General features: G+C 49.1%; 1 protein-coding gene across 1 annotated transcript in view; it reads left to right on the top strand.

Annotated features, from left to right (window-relative positions):
- The window catches only part of LOC147460759 (uncharacterized), a 165,902-nt gene that overhangs the window by 135,985 nt on the left and 13,982 nt on the right, over positions 1–15,935 (top strand). The window contains exons 9-11 of the mRNA XM_086508464.1: positions 1,627–1,734; positions 1,885–1,937; positions 7,390–7,456. Of these exons, the coding sequence (XP_086364590.1) occupies positions 1,627–1,734; positions 1,885–1,937; positions 7,390–7,456 (228 nt within the window). The remainder of the gene's footprint in view (positions 1–1,626; positions 1,735–1,884; positions 1,938–7,389; positions 7,457–15,935) is intronic.

The following is a 15,935-nucleotide window of genomic DNA, read 5'->3' as shown; positions in this document are numbered from 1 at the left end:
GTCAACCCAGTGATGGTACAGCTCGCAAATCCTCCTGTCTTGCATCTGCATGAGAGGTTTCTTGCAAGGGCCACAAAGGGCATGTCTCTTTCAAATGGAACAGATCAGCTTAAGCTTCATCCACCACCAATGTCTACCATCATAGTTTTAACATCTAATACACTGAACTGGATAATGGATAAATCTGCACTCTCCCTCACGCCCACCCTTCTACCCACCCCCCTCTCTCCTTCTCGCCCCTTTCCACCCCCTCTCCATCTCTTGCCCCTACACACCCCCTAGCCCACCCACCCTCACCCCTATCCATCCCCTCTCCATCCCTCGTCCCTACCCACCCCCTAGCCCTCCGCCCTCGTCCCTACCCATCCCTTCTCAACCCCTCGCCCCTACCCACTCAAGCCCTACTCCCTCCCTCTCCCCTACCCACCCCCTCACCCCTACCCTCTCTCCCCTTGCCCCTACCCACCCCCTCTCTCTCCATCTCACCCCTACCACCCCTCCTCCCATTACCTAGCCCCTACCCTCTTACCTCCCCCTACCCTCCCTGCTCTGATGATTGATGATGTTGGTCTCTCCTAGAAGGCACCGGAGACCCCACCCACTCTACTCAATGTTGATATATCTTGGCAACACAAAGAGGTGTGCCTAATCTTAAAAGGAGTTTCTTCAGATGATATGTCCAAGGAAGGAGACTCTACGTTCTCAGATGGTGAGCTTTGTAGATGCACAAATGCACATGATGGCAGTTGAATTGAAGAAAGAAAGGATAGACCATGGCTTTCTCCCACAGACGTATCCCAAATCATTGCCCATCGATGAGGAGCGTTTGGATCAGGCTCAGGATTGCGTTGTAAACAGGAAGTTCCTTTTAGTTGTGCTTCTGTACATAGGAGTTTCTTCCTGGCTATGGACTTGAGATGTTGGCAACCTTTAGCAGTTTTCATTGTTTTCTCTCATCGAGGCGGTGAGTGGTCTTGTGGCGGGCAACCTGTAGCAGGGCTACAGTGTCACTCGCACAGGATAGGCAGTTACGTTCACAGTTCGTCTTGGGTTCACACTAGACTAACTCTCGCCTGGGCAGTGACATGTGGCCGTGATACGGGCGGTGGTCGAGTGGACACCGTGGCCAGATCACCACCACCACAATTTGGAGATAGACTTAGCTGGACTGGGATATTTTGCTAGCCATTGGTTGGTGGCTCTTTATGATTATATATATTTGTAGTTGGTTCTAGTCGTCATATGCATCATCCACTTTCTATGGTCTAGCATCTTGAGTCTTGTGTCTTGTGTCCAGGACTGCACATCTACACTCTCCCTACACATTGGAGCCTTGACACCCCATTGTACCTGTGAGTCCTAGGCTTGGAGATGATGTGCTGCCAGCCAAAGTCTGTATGGTTTTGAGTGTGTCAAGTTCCATTCAGTTTTGAGTGTGTCGATGTGCGTTGTTGTTCCATTGTTGTGTGATGTTTTCTTTATGTTGGAGTGAGGTTTCACGCATATTGCACTGAGGAGCACCCACTTTAGAGAGCATGACACACTTTCCCTACTACGTTTTTGTATATAATTTATAGTAGTAAATCTTGTCATGTTATTGATATATAGACCGATTGCCTTTTCTAGCATCTAATTGAGCACATGCTGATTGTTGGAGTGCAAATAAAGGCCTTAGAGCATCAAAAACAAGCTGCAGTGCAAGAGGAAGACTATGACACTGCTAAATCATGCAAGGTACATGTCATTCAGGTCAAGGAATAATTTTAATTTGAATGAGCGTTTTCCTCGTCGAGTAAACATCAATAAAATATAGAGTTGTTCTGATTATGTAGATCCATCATAGCACTTCCGAAGCTTCATGACTAATTCTTTTGTTTGAAGCAGTTACAAATCGAGAAAATACGGGAGTCTTGCAAATCAGACTTCAAAATTGATAGGTAAGACTGTAGAAAACAACAGGGTATAAAGATGCTTGAGTCAATAGGAGTAACACCATGATGACGATAAGAGGGAAGAGAAAATGCTTAAACTCTAAGCAATAGACCTAGTCATTCTCAAATTGAGTTGCAGACTTCGTGGTACCTGAAATCTTCCAATACATATGCCAACAATAAGCTGATCATCTCCAGCATAAAGAAGTTGCTCTTTGTAGCAGGGCTACAATGTCACTGGCACAGGGCAGAGTTACAGTTATAGTCGGTCTTGGGTTCACACTGGACAAATTCTTGCCTAGGCAGTGACACGTGGCAGAGACACGGATGGTGGTCTAGTGGATACATTGGCCAATTCACCACCACCACAATTCAGAGATAGACTTAGCTGGACTGAGATATTTTGCTAGCCGTTGGTGGCTCTTTATGATGGCATATATGTGTAGTCAGTTCCGTCCCAAGAGCTTGGGTGGGTTTGTTGCTCTCGCCCTTGTCTAGCAGGACTGGTCTAGCTGAGTCTAGCCTGGTCTAGTCAGGTCTGGTCGAGTGGGTCTAGACTATCCATCAAGTTCAAGGGTCTCTGCCCTGAGAGGTTGGGTGATTTTGTTGCTACTGCATGACACATACAAGGCAGTCTAAAGATCGACAAAGCCCATTATTGAGTCCTCTGGAGTACTACCACAAAAAGCACCAACCTTTCGTGCCAACTAGAAGTCCACCAGCTCCGCTGTCCCTACCCTCCCACGCATCTATGTCTACTCCCTCAACCAGTTCTTCACCTCCCATATCACCTTCCCGAGTACACTTCTCACCAACTATGTTACAGCAAGCTCTTGAGCAACAGACTCCGGAGCAGGGAGCCATGGAGGAGCTGACAAGGGTTCTGGCTAAGGTGAACATAAAGTTTTCGACTTTCAAAGGACTCTCCACAGATGATGCAGACGACCATGCTAAGAGATTTGTCTCCCTCTGCAGGGCTCGTGGCCTCAATAGAGTAGACGCCTACCTCGTGCTCTTCCCATCAACCTGGGATGGCTTAACAAATAAATGGTACAGTCAGTTTGTTAAGAACCACTTTACTACTTGGGCAACACTCAGGCAACAGTTCTGTGAAGCTTTCAGACGAGGTGACTTCCAAGAGAAGGTTCTGGATGAGTTGGCAAACCTAGTGCTTTAGTCAAATGAGACTTTTGTTGAACTCGTGACAAGAACAAAGTCTCTAGTCGCCAAGCTTCCCCAGCAACCTGGAGAATTCATGGTCAAGAAGTGGTGGAGAAGGCTCTCCCAAAGACTTCATAGCAAAAACTTCGAGAGAGTCTCCGACTTGAAGCCACTCTAGAGGAGTTTGTCTCTATTGCTACTAGGATAGAAGGGGCAAGAAAGCTATTCAACGACCGTGCTCAGGTAGAGAGTGCCTCAGTACTCTTGGAAAGTCCATTTGACCTCTTGGCTTCTTTGCGCAGGGAACTAGAAGCATTGAAGTTACAGTGAGCTCTTCAAGAGGAGAGATCCTTCTCTCTTCGACAGGAGAAGCCTCCACATCAAGAGGCTTTGGACCAGATCAAGCGGCAGCTAGAAGAGCTCAAGGCTCAGCAGGAGTCTAAGGTTGTGGTCTAGTGTAGCTCATGCCGCTCTCTAGGGCATCCTCCACACGAATGAACCCTTCGGGCCGGGCTTATTGCCACCTCTGTGAAAAATCTGGACATGAAGACAAGGATTGCTACTACCTAAAGGGATTGCGGCAACTATAGTAGAGCCTTGCTCCTACTCTTCCGCAAGGGTTAGCACCTGCATCTAACATGGTTTCCCCATATGGCCATTCAAACTACATGCCACCCTTGTTGGATACACCCCCTATGCAAGATATGCAAAGCAATTTTCCATCTCAGAGCTTTTATCATGCTAACGCTCCCTCACCCCACAGAGCTTCTACACCTCAGCCTCCACCTCCATGCAGCAGGAGTAGAGAGCACCTCGTCCCTCAACTTGCCGTGGGCATTACCAAAGCAAATGTCCTCTACCAGAAGGATCTCCTCCTTTCCGACATTGCCTTGAGGCTCAGGATCACTACAGTAAGAACTGGCCCAAACAACGCGCATCTACATCTTCGAGCCCAAGTCAGAGCCGACTTGAATTCACCTTTCCCAATATCAATTTGATAGTAGTTAGCAACATCCCTCGGCCGCCACCTTCTTGCCCATGTGATTGCACCTCCAGACAAGCTATAGTTGGTAGAGGAGCCTGCTGGTGTCCTCACTCAGGGAGAGGGCAACCCTTGGTCTTAGCCTTCAACAAGTTCAACTCCCCCACACATTATCTCACTAGTGAATACTCATCCCCTATTGCCAAGAGAGGATCTTCATCTCTGTTTTTTGATATTGATGGGGCTTTCTTGGAAGCAGTAGCTGACCTATAGCAAATCAAGGTACCAGAGAAAACACTAGTAGAAAAAGAAAAGAGTACAGCAAAGACTATCTTGAAGAACACCTTCTGACAAGTGTCTCTTTATGACATGCTTCGGCTAGATGCGGGTTTTCGAAGTGACACCCTTGCCGTTATTCAATCACTTTACCCGGAGCAGGTCTTGATGGCGGGCATCGGCAGGCACCTTCCGGTGCAACCATTGGAGTCCTATATGATATCCTAGTTTGGTGCTCCCCTCACTAATTATAGAAGCCCTCGTCTCACCGTGTCCATCTTGGGGCGGCAATTCACAGAAGTGATGGTGGATGGTGGATCTGGCATCAACCTGATGCCCGAGTTCACCTCGTTGGCATTAGGTCTACAGCTTGCCCGACCCACCCCCTTCACAAGTACTTTAACCGACCACAGGACAGTCTACCCCTTGGGCATGGTATACAAGGTGCCTCTACGGGTACAACACTTCACCTTTAGCTTGGATTTTGTTGTAGTTCGTCTTCCCCGGGTTGAGGGAGGCTTTCCTTTGCTGAGCGGTAGACCATGGCTCCGGCACACTAAAACACTACATGATTGGGGAAATGACGCCATGTGGATACACACTCATGGATCCCCAATGAAACCCATTCGCCTCGAAGGAGGGATGGAACTATCTAGTGATGCAACATAGTTCTTTGTCAGTGGAGTTCAACCCGGAGCTGGTACAGCCTACTCCACCTGACAGGCCAGAAGACCTGCTAGAGTGGTTGGAAGCTACCAAGTCTATGCCTTCTTATGGGGTCTCTATTCAATCTTTGCTTGAGAATAACCCATCTTCCAATATCCTTACAGCAGCTGGTCATGGTGTGCCGCCTAGCCAAGAAACAGGTGTCGAGGTCGTCAAGGCTGATGACTCAGATGCTGCCACAGGACAAACCTTTGGGCTTGGTGAGTCTATCAACCATAGAGGAGGAAAGATACTACGCTTCGACGAGCCTCCCCAAGGATGGCTACAAGAAGCATATGCAGATTTCTATATTAATAAAACACCAGCTTCAGCTCATGATGTCTTTATGCTCCAAAAAGCGGCAATCTCTTCACCTACAGAACCATCTTCAGCTATCCTCTCCGGACCGAAGTTCAAGAAATCGACTTGGGCAACTTTGACAACCCCCAACCCGCTCTTTCAGTTGCATGGTTGTGGGATCATCTGGTGCTGCTACACCAGGTTTTTGCAGCAACTATGAAGATGTGGAGCGGGCAGTCGTATTTGTTGTGCCCTATGTCTCAGAAGATAAGATTAGCCTCTTTCTATGTCTACACTATTGGCCCCTACTCTCTCTTCCCTTGCCTATCCTCGCCCCTACTCTCCCTACCCTCGTCCCTACCCACCCTCTCCCACCCCCTCGCCCCTACCCACCCCCTACCCTCTCTCCCCTCGCCCCTACCCACCCTCTCGCACCCTTTCGGCCCGACCCACCCCTAGCCCCTCGTCCCTTGCCCCTACCCACCCACCCCCACCCCTACCTACCCCCTTGCCCCTGGCTCGTACCCACCTCCTAGCCCCTTTACTCATCCCTATCTAGCCCTTGCACTCCCTACCCTCTTCCCCCTATCCTACTCTATTTTGATCTATCTATCTTGCCTGCACGTGAGTGGCAGTTGAGTCCGTCTTCTTGGTTTTGGTGCTTTTGGACCCTTCTTCTACTTCTTTGGAATGATGACAGTACCGTGTATTTGCCCCTCTCCGCTGTACAAACTTCTCACCATGATTTGGCGAGTTTGGCTTAATAATTTTTGGGAATATACCGCTCCTTTCAATTACCTTTTGTCTACATAGCAGTTTTCAATGTTTTCTCTCACCGAGACAGTCAAGGTCTTGTGGCAAGCAACTTGTAGCAGAGCTACAGTGTCACTGGCACAGGACAGGCAATTACAGTTATAGTTGGTCTTGGGTTCACAATAGACAGACTCACCTGGACAATGACACATGGCAAAGACATGGATGGTGGTCTAGTGGACACGGTTGCCAGTTCACCACCACCATAGTTTGGAGATAGACGTAGCTGTACTTAGATATTTTGCTAGCTGTCGGTGGCTCTTTATGATGGTATATATGTGTAGTGGTTCTAGTCATGGAGGCATTATCTATTTTCTATGGTCTAGCGTCTGGAGTCTTGTGTCTTGTGTCCAGCAACACACATCTGCACTCGTCCTGCACATTGGAGCCTCGAGTCTCGACACCCCCATTGTACCGGTGAGTCCGGGGCTTGGAGCTGAGTGTGCTGCTAGCCAGAGCCTGTACTGGTTCCAGTAGTTAGTCGAGTTTCATGGTGTTCTGAGTCTATTGTTGTGTCTTTGAGTTGCTCGTTCCATTGCTGTTCTATGTTTTCTTTCTGTTGGAGTGTAGTTTCAGAGCACGACACGCTATTCCTGCTCCACTCTCGCTAGAATTTATCTGTGTGTGGCTCGAAGTGATCGATGGCACATCCAATTTATACTGAAATGGGGGCAAGCTGTCCATGTTTTCTCTTTGCATGAGAGAGAGAATGGAGTATCATTATATGCAGGTGAACCGAGTCCCATGTACCTTGTCTGATTCTTTGAGGAGAAATATGACTGAAGAAAAGAGGAAGCTGAAACATGGCATCGTGATCTGGACAAGGAGAAGACGCAATGAAGTGAGGATGGTTAAGGAAAGGGGGTGAGTTGGCTTGTGTTCAGAAAAAAATCCAACGTTGAGAAGAATTGAGGGAGCTAGCTGAGGTTTAACTGAGCAGTTGTATGGAGAAAATGGCAAATGGGAAAGGTGGGAAGGGGGTGGATTTGAGGGGGGCACTTTATAATGTTCTGTGCACCAAAAACTTGATTTCCGTCAATAGACTTGTACAGTATCCTGCAACTTTCAATAAGCTGCTTCAATCCTTACAGATTTACATGTTAGTTGAATGATTATCTATGAGGTGTTCTTGCTGTATATTTTTTTCAATTACCATCAATATTCTTTTTCAATGCTGTATGCGTAAGGATTTGAACAAGAAAACTGATCGAAACTTCACAGGAAAACCCAAACCATTAGCCAACTCTCGGAACAGGAGAATCATGATAGCGTTCAATTTCCCAAGGAGGTGAGAAAAGAAGCCCTTTGGTAAGGCCTTAAGACTTTTAAAACTAATCTTCTCAGTAGATGAACATCTCTTTGACAAAAAAACGCCTTAATAATAGTTCTGTAATGTCTTTGAGTGTCTTGCTGTAAAATAATGAGGTATATGGTTTAATGAATGGCAATGAGTATGTTCATTGCATTGAATAATTCATATCTCCCATTTTTCTTTGTATTTTGGAGAAATAAAAGTGCTACAACAGGAAGCTAGGAACCAACAGCACACAGGCTACCCCTTTGCAAAGGAAGAAAATTTTTGCCTCTTTTATCCAAAAAAGCTTGAATCTAAGTATCTAATCTCTTATTTTTCCCTATATTCAGAAACTCACCAATGTAGGACAAGGAACTTACCCACAATCTCAGGGTATAGATGTGAATCGGTGGCTAGGAAAGAAGTACGTGGGAATACGAGTAGAGGATCAAGAGGCGGTGCCATGATTTACAGGGAGGAGTTACATCTTATTAGACGAGTAGTACGGCGTTTAGCTACGAGTCAAGACGACTACTTTGTATATGATGATTTGATTAGTAGCTATTGAGAAGTTGGAGTTAGTCCAAATGACTGCGAAGACGAATTTCCATCACAATGATCTCTAAAAGGATGTATACCTGTAGCAACCTAAAGGGTTTGTTAAGCCAAGCAAAGAAGAGCTTGTGTGTAATCTACTTGAGGCAAGGATGCAGGCATTGGTGTCAAAAATTTGATACATTGCAATCTCGTGGATATAAGAGGATTTAAGAGGATCAATGTTTGTAGAATGAAGAAGCTCAATGCTGGTTCACTTATCCTGCTAGTGTTATATGCCAATGACATGCTAATCGTTGGGGAGAATACTTATGAGAGTGCCAATTTAAAGCAAATAGTGCGCATGCTCGTTATATGTGGATCAGAGTTGAGACAAAGGAATGATGTCCTCTTTTGCAATGCCATATGCTACTTTCGGCCTTCTACCTAACTATGCCAGCTGAAATGCGCAATCACCTTAGGTGATCTTGGATGATGGTATTGTGGAGTACTCAAGCGTGAGAGATATCATGTTAGTGGGGGACTTTAATGCAATGACAGCTTTTTGTCATGCTGCCTTTTTTTTAAGGGTTTATGGAAAATTTTTTAGAGTATGACCATGCAGATTGTGGCATTAAGAGAACTTCCAAGGATTCATGAAGTCCTTCCTGAGAACTTGAGTACTAACACTATTTGTCAATATTGAAGGTTGGGGATCCTATGCTCCCTAGTAACGCTTGATCATATATTTAGGCTTCGAGCTATCATTGAGAAGCGTCAAGCACATGGTGGACGCTCTATCTATGCTGCTTGGGATTTATTCAAAGATTTTGATACAGTATCTAGAGCGAGATTGATGCACAGATTGTATGATTGGGGGGTTCCGAGTGAGATTACATAGGGTCTCCTAGCACTTATGAGACGATGACGTAGAGTGTGTGCGCAGAGGGGCTATCAGAGATAGTTTACTCCACCGTTGGAGTGAAACAGGAATCTCATCAATATATTTTTCAATATGTATATTGATGAGGCATCAAATGCGAGCCGCAAAGGCATGCACAAAGAAAGGGAAGAGAGGAGAGTAGTACACCAAGGATGGGATTGGAACAGAATCTGTACTATTCATGGGCTCCCTTATTCCTTGATTGAGATAAAGAATGTAAGTGTTAGTGAGAATTAAGTTAATGGGTTGGGCTATCAGACCATAGAAACAGGGGGACAGGGGATAGCACCCCAGGGCTGGGGAACAGGGGTAGGGGACGGGGACGGCCAAAAACAACAGGGGACAGACGAACAAGAACCCTTTCCGGGTCCACTCCATCACAGCAGCAAACACAGATGGAGGCTCATGCTCCGCCTCGAGGGACTCTCAAGAAGCCCCCTCGCCCGACCCTGCAGAGCCCACCATCCGACTTGCTCTTTCACCGATAGAGCATTAGAGCCTCGCAGCAGAGGTGGAGCGCCTCCAGGCGACCTCCGTCATCTGCAAGATTCTTGGCACCAGACCCAGTAGAGGAGAGTTGCGTGATCTTTTCCAGGCGCAGAGGTGGGCAAGATCTTGGATGTTCAGTTCCTCGGACGCAGCTACTATCAGAGTTTGAGACCTCCGAGATGGCGTCCAAGGTCATCGCGATGAGCCCCTTGATCATCCGAGCAGTTCGAGCCCACTTTCGACAATGGAGACATGGTTTTGACCTAGCTTCAAATGTTCTAGTAGAGGAGGCAGACCTTCCCATCTACGTCTGCTCTCCTGGTTTGAGGAGGGAGTACCTACCACTTTTGTCCAGGATAGGCTCAGAGATTGGGACTGTCATGGAGACACTTCGCACGGCAGCCTCAGTAGCTGCCAAGGCGGCCGGCATTCCCTCAGTACGTGTTCTGGTTAGGGACACCCACACTCTCCCGAAGGTCATCCTACTTCTTTGGGTGAGTGGGAGTTGGTTCCGACAGAGTGTGGAGTATTCGGGTCTCCCCAATCAGTGTTGACAGATGGGCCATCTTGCGAAGGCCTGTCCACGGAGGAGATCCCGACCTACACCACAGGCCCAGCCCCAGCCCCAGCCCCAGCCCTCAAGGGCTGACCAGTAGCAACAGGCAGAATCACAGAATACGCAGGCAGAGCCACCCTCCGAGCCTGGGGCTCAAGCGGAGGAGGGCTGGCAGCAGGTTCGTGGTCGACGTCGGCAGAGGCCACCGCGCTAGCCTAGCACTCAGAGTGGTCCTCGGGCTCATGCCCAGCAGCAGTGGGTTCCCACGGGAAACGATTGGACTCTCTTCAGCAAGACAAGGTCCCTGCTCCAGCCTCCACCTCAGCCTCACCCTCGACAGCCCCTCCTCCCCTCGAGTTCCCCCACTCTTCCGCCCCCCACCCCCCCTCCCTCCTCCTCCTCCCTCTGCCTCTCCATCTCGCCCTCCTACCTTTGTTGATCCCCCTCTCCCCCTTCTCCCCCTGCTCCCTCACCTCCTCTCGCTCGAGTCCCGCAGTTGTCCCAGGGGACAAGGCCTTCCTCGACTGCTAGGAGATCTCTTTGCCACGAGTCGCTTGGCGAGAGGGACAGCCTTTCTTGCGACCCCCTCTTCTGGTGCAGACGTCTCCCTTTGCAGCAGTTCCTCGTGGTCTGACGAGCTTCGACATTCGTCGTCGTTGGGATTTCTTTGCCTACGACTTTACATGGTTTCTCGGCGACCCCTCACCACAGACCTTGAGGCAGCCTGCTTCAGAGTTCATGTATTGTTCCTTGCAACTAGGGGGATAGAGGCCTTGGACTCAGCAGGTGGCTTCTCTTTTCTCCTATGCGGCAAGGACCAGGCTGAGTGGACTATAGACTTAGTGTTGGAGTGGCTGCAGACACAGGCCCTAGAGTTCCCTCATCACATGGGAGACCTATGGGTTACAGACTTGCTTCAGACTCTTTGGCCATTGGCCAAGTTTTCTCTAACACCTCCAGAGGCAGCAGAATGTAGACACATTGTGGTTCACTTCTTTGCTGACACGTAGAGCCCGCCATGCTATGTACACATACATGAGGACTCTTGGATAGAGGAGGTTGCTTTACGCATGGCTCGGTCTACTTGGGCTTGGGCTAGACAATCTTCGCAGACACGCCTATCTCGAGGACGCTCGGATGCGGATTACTCCCCATCCAAGCCTGCCTCGAAGATAGCACGGTTAGCTGGTGCGGCAGCATCAGTTCTCTCTCGCTCCCCATGAGGATCATCTCATGGAATGTACAGGGATTAGGTGGGTCCCAGTTTCAGTGTTAGAGGGGCCGACTGCGTCAGGAGATTCAGCGATGCCTTGTGGAAGGAGAGATTGACCTTCTTATGCTACAGGAGCATCATCTGTGTGAGAGCCGCATTAGACGTTGTGGTCAGCTTTTGCGTGGACGATATGAGACTTTTTGGTCAGCTGCATTTGGACCTGCAGGCATCCAGGGCGGGGTATGTATGACTATTGCGGATTCTTTGCACAGCAGGCCATTGTAGGCAGAGGGATTATTGTGTCAGGCAGGGCTCAGTGAATCACTATGCAGGTTCATGGTTGTCTCGTAGGCTTCTTGAACATCTATGTGCCCAATGTGGCGAGTGCACGTGCAGAGTTTTGGTCTCAGATTGTTGAGTCTCTGCTGCAGGCAGAGCAATGGTGCATAGGGGGTGACTTCAACATGTTGGAGGACCCCTTTGACAGGATTGGTGGTAGCCATACTATTGTGCATGGAGTTGAGCTGGCAGCTTGGGAGAGGTTCTGTAGTGATTGTGGGTTTCAGATGTGTGGCAGCATTCTAGCTTTGTGTGGCCCCGAGACAGCGTGGCCTTCTCTCGTTCGGACCGCAGAGTGGGAGGCGTGAATCTATCTTGGATAGATCGCTTCTACACTAGTGACCACTTCTGTGACTTGGGTGGGACAGTTGGCATTCTGGCAAGGACTTCCTTTTCGGACCATGCACCACTGATCCTCACATTGACTGATAGGCAGAGGAGGGGGAGCACGATGCTACGCATCCCTGAGAGGGTCTTATTGGACTTTGCGCTCAGAGAGCGAGTGGAGGCTCTTTGGACAGAGAGCTTAGACATGCAGGATTCTCCTACTGACAGAGTGGCCTCAGGACTTGCTCAGCTTAGTCGTTTCTTTCTTCAGGAGTCTTCGGCTCGCCTGGCTACAGTGAGAGAGGAGGAGCAGCGTCTCCGACAGGGTGTTGCTTCCTTGAAAAGGATGCAGGAGCAGCATCCAGACAGTCCTTGGTTGGAGGAGCAGTTACAGCAGGCTCGCCAGGTGTAGCGCGGATAATGTGTCGTTCTCTCTACAGTGTGGGTGCCCCTCAGTGCAATGTGCGTGACAATCTCACTCAAACAACTCTCTTTTAAGTTGATCATAAGCCTCTTGATGTGGAGGCTTCTCCTGTCTGAGAGAGAAGGATCTCTCTTCGTGAAGGGCCCGCTATAACTTTAGGGCTTCCAGTTCCCTTCTTAAAGCAGTCAAGGGGTCTGATGGACTGTCCATGAGTACAGGGGCAGTATCTAAGTGAAGAGAGTGAGTGAATTGCCTTCTTGCTCCCTCTATTCTAGTAGCAGTAGCAACAAAGTCCTCCAGATTGGCTTCAGGACGGAGACTTTCTCTGAGCTTTTGTTGAGAAGTCTTAGGCAGAGCCTTCTCTACCCACTTCTTCACCATGAATTCCCCTAGTTGTCGAGGCAGCTTGGCGACCAGGGACTTTGTTCTGGTCATGAGCTCTGCAAATGTCTCCTTGGGCTAGAGCAACAGGTTGGCCAACTCATCTAGAATCTTCTCTTGATAATCCCCTGGTCGGAAAGCTTCACAGAACTGTTGTCTTAACATGGTCCAAGTAGTAAAGTGGTTTTCAGCAAATTGGCTGTACCATTTATCTGCAAGACCATCCAAGGTGGAAGGGAAGAGCACCAGGTATGCGTCTTCTCTGTTGAGGCCACGACCTCTGCAAAGAGAGACAAACCTCCGAGCATGGTCGTCTACATCTTCTGCGGAGAGACCTTTAAAGGTAGGGAACTTGATGTTCACCTTTGCCAGAACACTTGTGAGCTCCTCCATGGCCTCTTGCTCCTGAGTCTGTTGCTCACTAGCTTGCTGTAACAAAATGGGGGAGAGCCTTACCGGAGAAGGTGACCTGGAGGATGTAGAACCGGTTGAAGGAATGGAGGTAGCCGTATGAGTAGGTATGGGTGATGGGATTAATATGCTTCTACTGGGCACCAAGGGTTGATGCCGTCTGTGGTAGTACTTCAGAGGACTCAGAAGTGCACTTTGACGCTCCAAAGACCTCCTTGTATGTGTCATGCAGTAATCGCCAACCCCACCAAGCTTTGGGCAAGAAGACCTTCACTTCACTTGGGCAAGACAACCTTCACTTGGCTGAACATTGGTCTAGACTCTACTAGACCAGGGCGAGTGACTAGACCACCTGGCCTGGACCAGGACGAGGAGGGACTAGACCAGGGATGAGAAGGACTAGACCAGGACTAGGACTGGGTGGACCAGGGCGAGAGAGGACCAGACCAACCAGGCGAGAGACTAGACCAGCTAGATTAAGCTGTCAAGGGTGAAACTGGACCAGTCTAACAGGCTGCACGGGCGAAGCGGAAAAACCAGCTACTCAACAGAGTGAGACTTCAGTTGAGGTCCCACCGTGATCGCCAAAATGAGAGCACCTGTAGCGAGGATAATGTGTCGTGCTCTCTACAGTGTGGGTGCCCCCCTCAGTGCAATGTGCGTGAAATCTCACTCAAACAAATGGAAACTCTCTCAAACAAATGGAAACTCTCTCAAACAGAATGAAACACAGAAACAATGGATAACTACAGAGACACAACAGTGGACCAGAACAAGTGGACTCGACTAGCTCAAAGAACCATGTACAGACTAGGGCGTGGCAGCGCACTCAGCTCCAGCCCAGGACTCACAGCTACAAATGGGGTGTCGAGGCTCAGATGTGCAGGGATGGTGAAGCAGTGCTCTGTGTAAGCCTCCCCCTAGACGACTACTACGTACCAGATACCACCACTGCCCAGAATGACTACTCATATGTACCATCATCAAGAGCCACCAACGGCTCATAAAGAACATCATCTAAGTCTATCCCCACTGGGTGGCGGTGGTGACCTGGCCACGATGTCCACTAGACCAGCCTGCCACGTGTCTGCCCAAGTGTGAACCGACCAGACCAAAGGCCAACTGACCAAAGCCCAATTGTAAACTACTGTCATATGAAAGTGAAAGTGACACTGTAGCAGGCTACACCAGGAGGTCGTCAGCACAGAGGAGAGGCGCCACGAGTTTTCTTTTCATTGATAGGCATCTCGGTGGACCCAGGTGGGTGACAGAGTGACAAGCGCTTTCTTTGAGGCAGTGGGACCCCAGCATACGCATGCCAAGGTCAGCCAGTTGAGGAGGCCCGACGGGTCAATTGCTTTAGAGCCAAAGGACATGCGTGCAGTTGCTACTGACTTCTACCGTGATCTACTATCTGCGGAGCCTCAGTCAAAGCGTCAGGATGCATGCAGAGAGCAGGTGTGGGCACAAATGCCTTGTCTTGTGATTGAGGAGATGCGCCAGAGGCTTGAGCTACCTCTTCAACTAGAGGAGCTACACACGGCTCTTAGAGCACTCCCCTGTGGTAGCTATCCAGGTGAGGATGGCTTGACTCCCAGCTCTTTCTTGGAGTATTGGGACTTGCTTGGCTCAGATCTCTGCAGTGCTTTTCAGTTCATCCTACACACAGGAGAGATGCCTGACAACATGAGTGAGGGCCTGATTTACCTCATTCCCAAGGAGGGTGGCTCCTTGGATGAGATTCGACAGTGGCGCCCCATCACCATCCTCAACTCAGCCTACAAAATTCTTGCCAAGGCACTAAGTTTGAGGATTCAGACACTTCTAGAGAGCATTATGTATGGGACACAGACAGGTTTTGTCAAGGAGCGTAGTATCCTTGACAACCTCTCTACTTTTTGGAGGCTTCTACCCTCGCGCGGATCCGTGGTGAGGATTTGGTGATACTTCTTCTCGATTTTGAGAAGGCCCATGACAGAGTTGACTGGGACTTTTTGGAGAGCACTCTATGTAGGATGGGCTTCTCAGATGCTTGGATCAAAGGTGTGTCAGCTTTGTACATACGGGCACACAATCAGGTACTTTTAGGAGGTAGAGGTGATCGTTTCATTCTCACACATTCGGTCAGACAGGGCTGCCCTCTTGCCCCCTTCCTCTTTCTGTTCTATGCTGAGGCGATTAGCAGGTTTTTGGTTTCACAGCAGTTTGGTTTACGTTGCTTAGCGCTCCCTATTCGGGGAGATGAGCTACTAGACGCTGAGTTTGCTGACGACTTAGCCTTGTACTTGGATGGCCAGGAGGCCAACCTTCATAGGTGTGAGCAAGCTTTTGAGACTTTTTGTTGTGCATCAGGCGCACTGATCAACTGGAGAAAGACAATGGCTTTCTCGGTTGGTAGTGCTCCTACGCCTGATTGGATGCCAGGTGAGGGTTTCAGGTGGATTCCCCCTGGGACTGCAATTCGGTACTTGGGCTGTCAGGTTGGTTTGGACTTGTCTCCTGAGCAGCAGATTGCTCCCCTCCTACTGCCCATCAGGAGGAAGTTGTTACATTGGAGCTCCGCACAACTTCCTCTGGCATGCAGAGTTGTAGTGGCCAACCAAGTGTTGTTGGCTACTATATGGTACATCACTTCTTGTTGTATCTTTTTGAGTTCTTGTATCAGCCAAGTAGAGAGGCTGATCAGGAACTTCCTTTGGTCAGGACATGACACTCAGATAGCCCGGGCCAAAGTGGCATGGCATGTCATCATTCTTCCTTATTCTCAGGGAGGATTGGGGATCATAGACCCAGCACAGCAGAGCAGAGCCCTTCTTGGGAAGTTTATCATCAGAGGACTTCTTCCAAGAGAGGAGC

The sequence above is a fragment of the Adiantum capillus-veneris genome, chromosome 3 (genome assembly GCF_014529385.1).
Source record: "Adiantum capillus-veneris isolate H3 chromosome 3, ASM1452938v2, whole genome shotgun sequence".
NCBI classification, from domain to species: Eukaryota; Viridiplantae; Streptophyta; class Polypodiopsida; order Polypodiales; family Pteridaceae; genus Adiantum; species Adiantum capillus-veneris.
The sequence above is the reverse complement of the archived record's forward strand: the minus strand, read 5'-3'. Positions and strand labels throughout refer to the sequence as shown.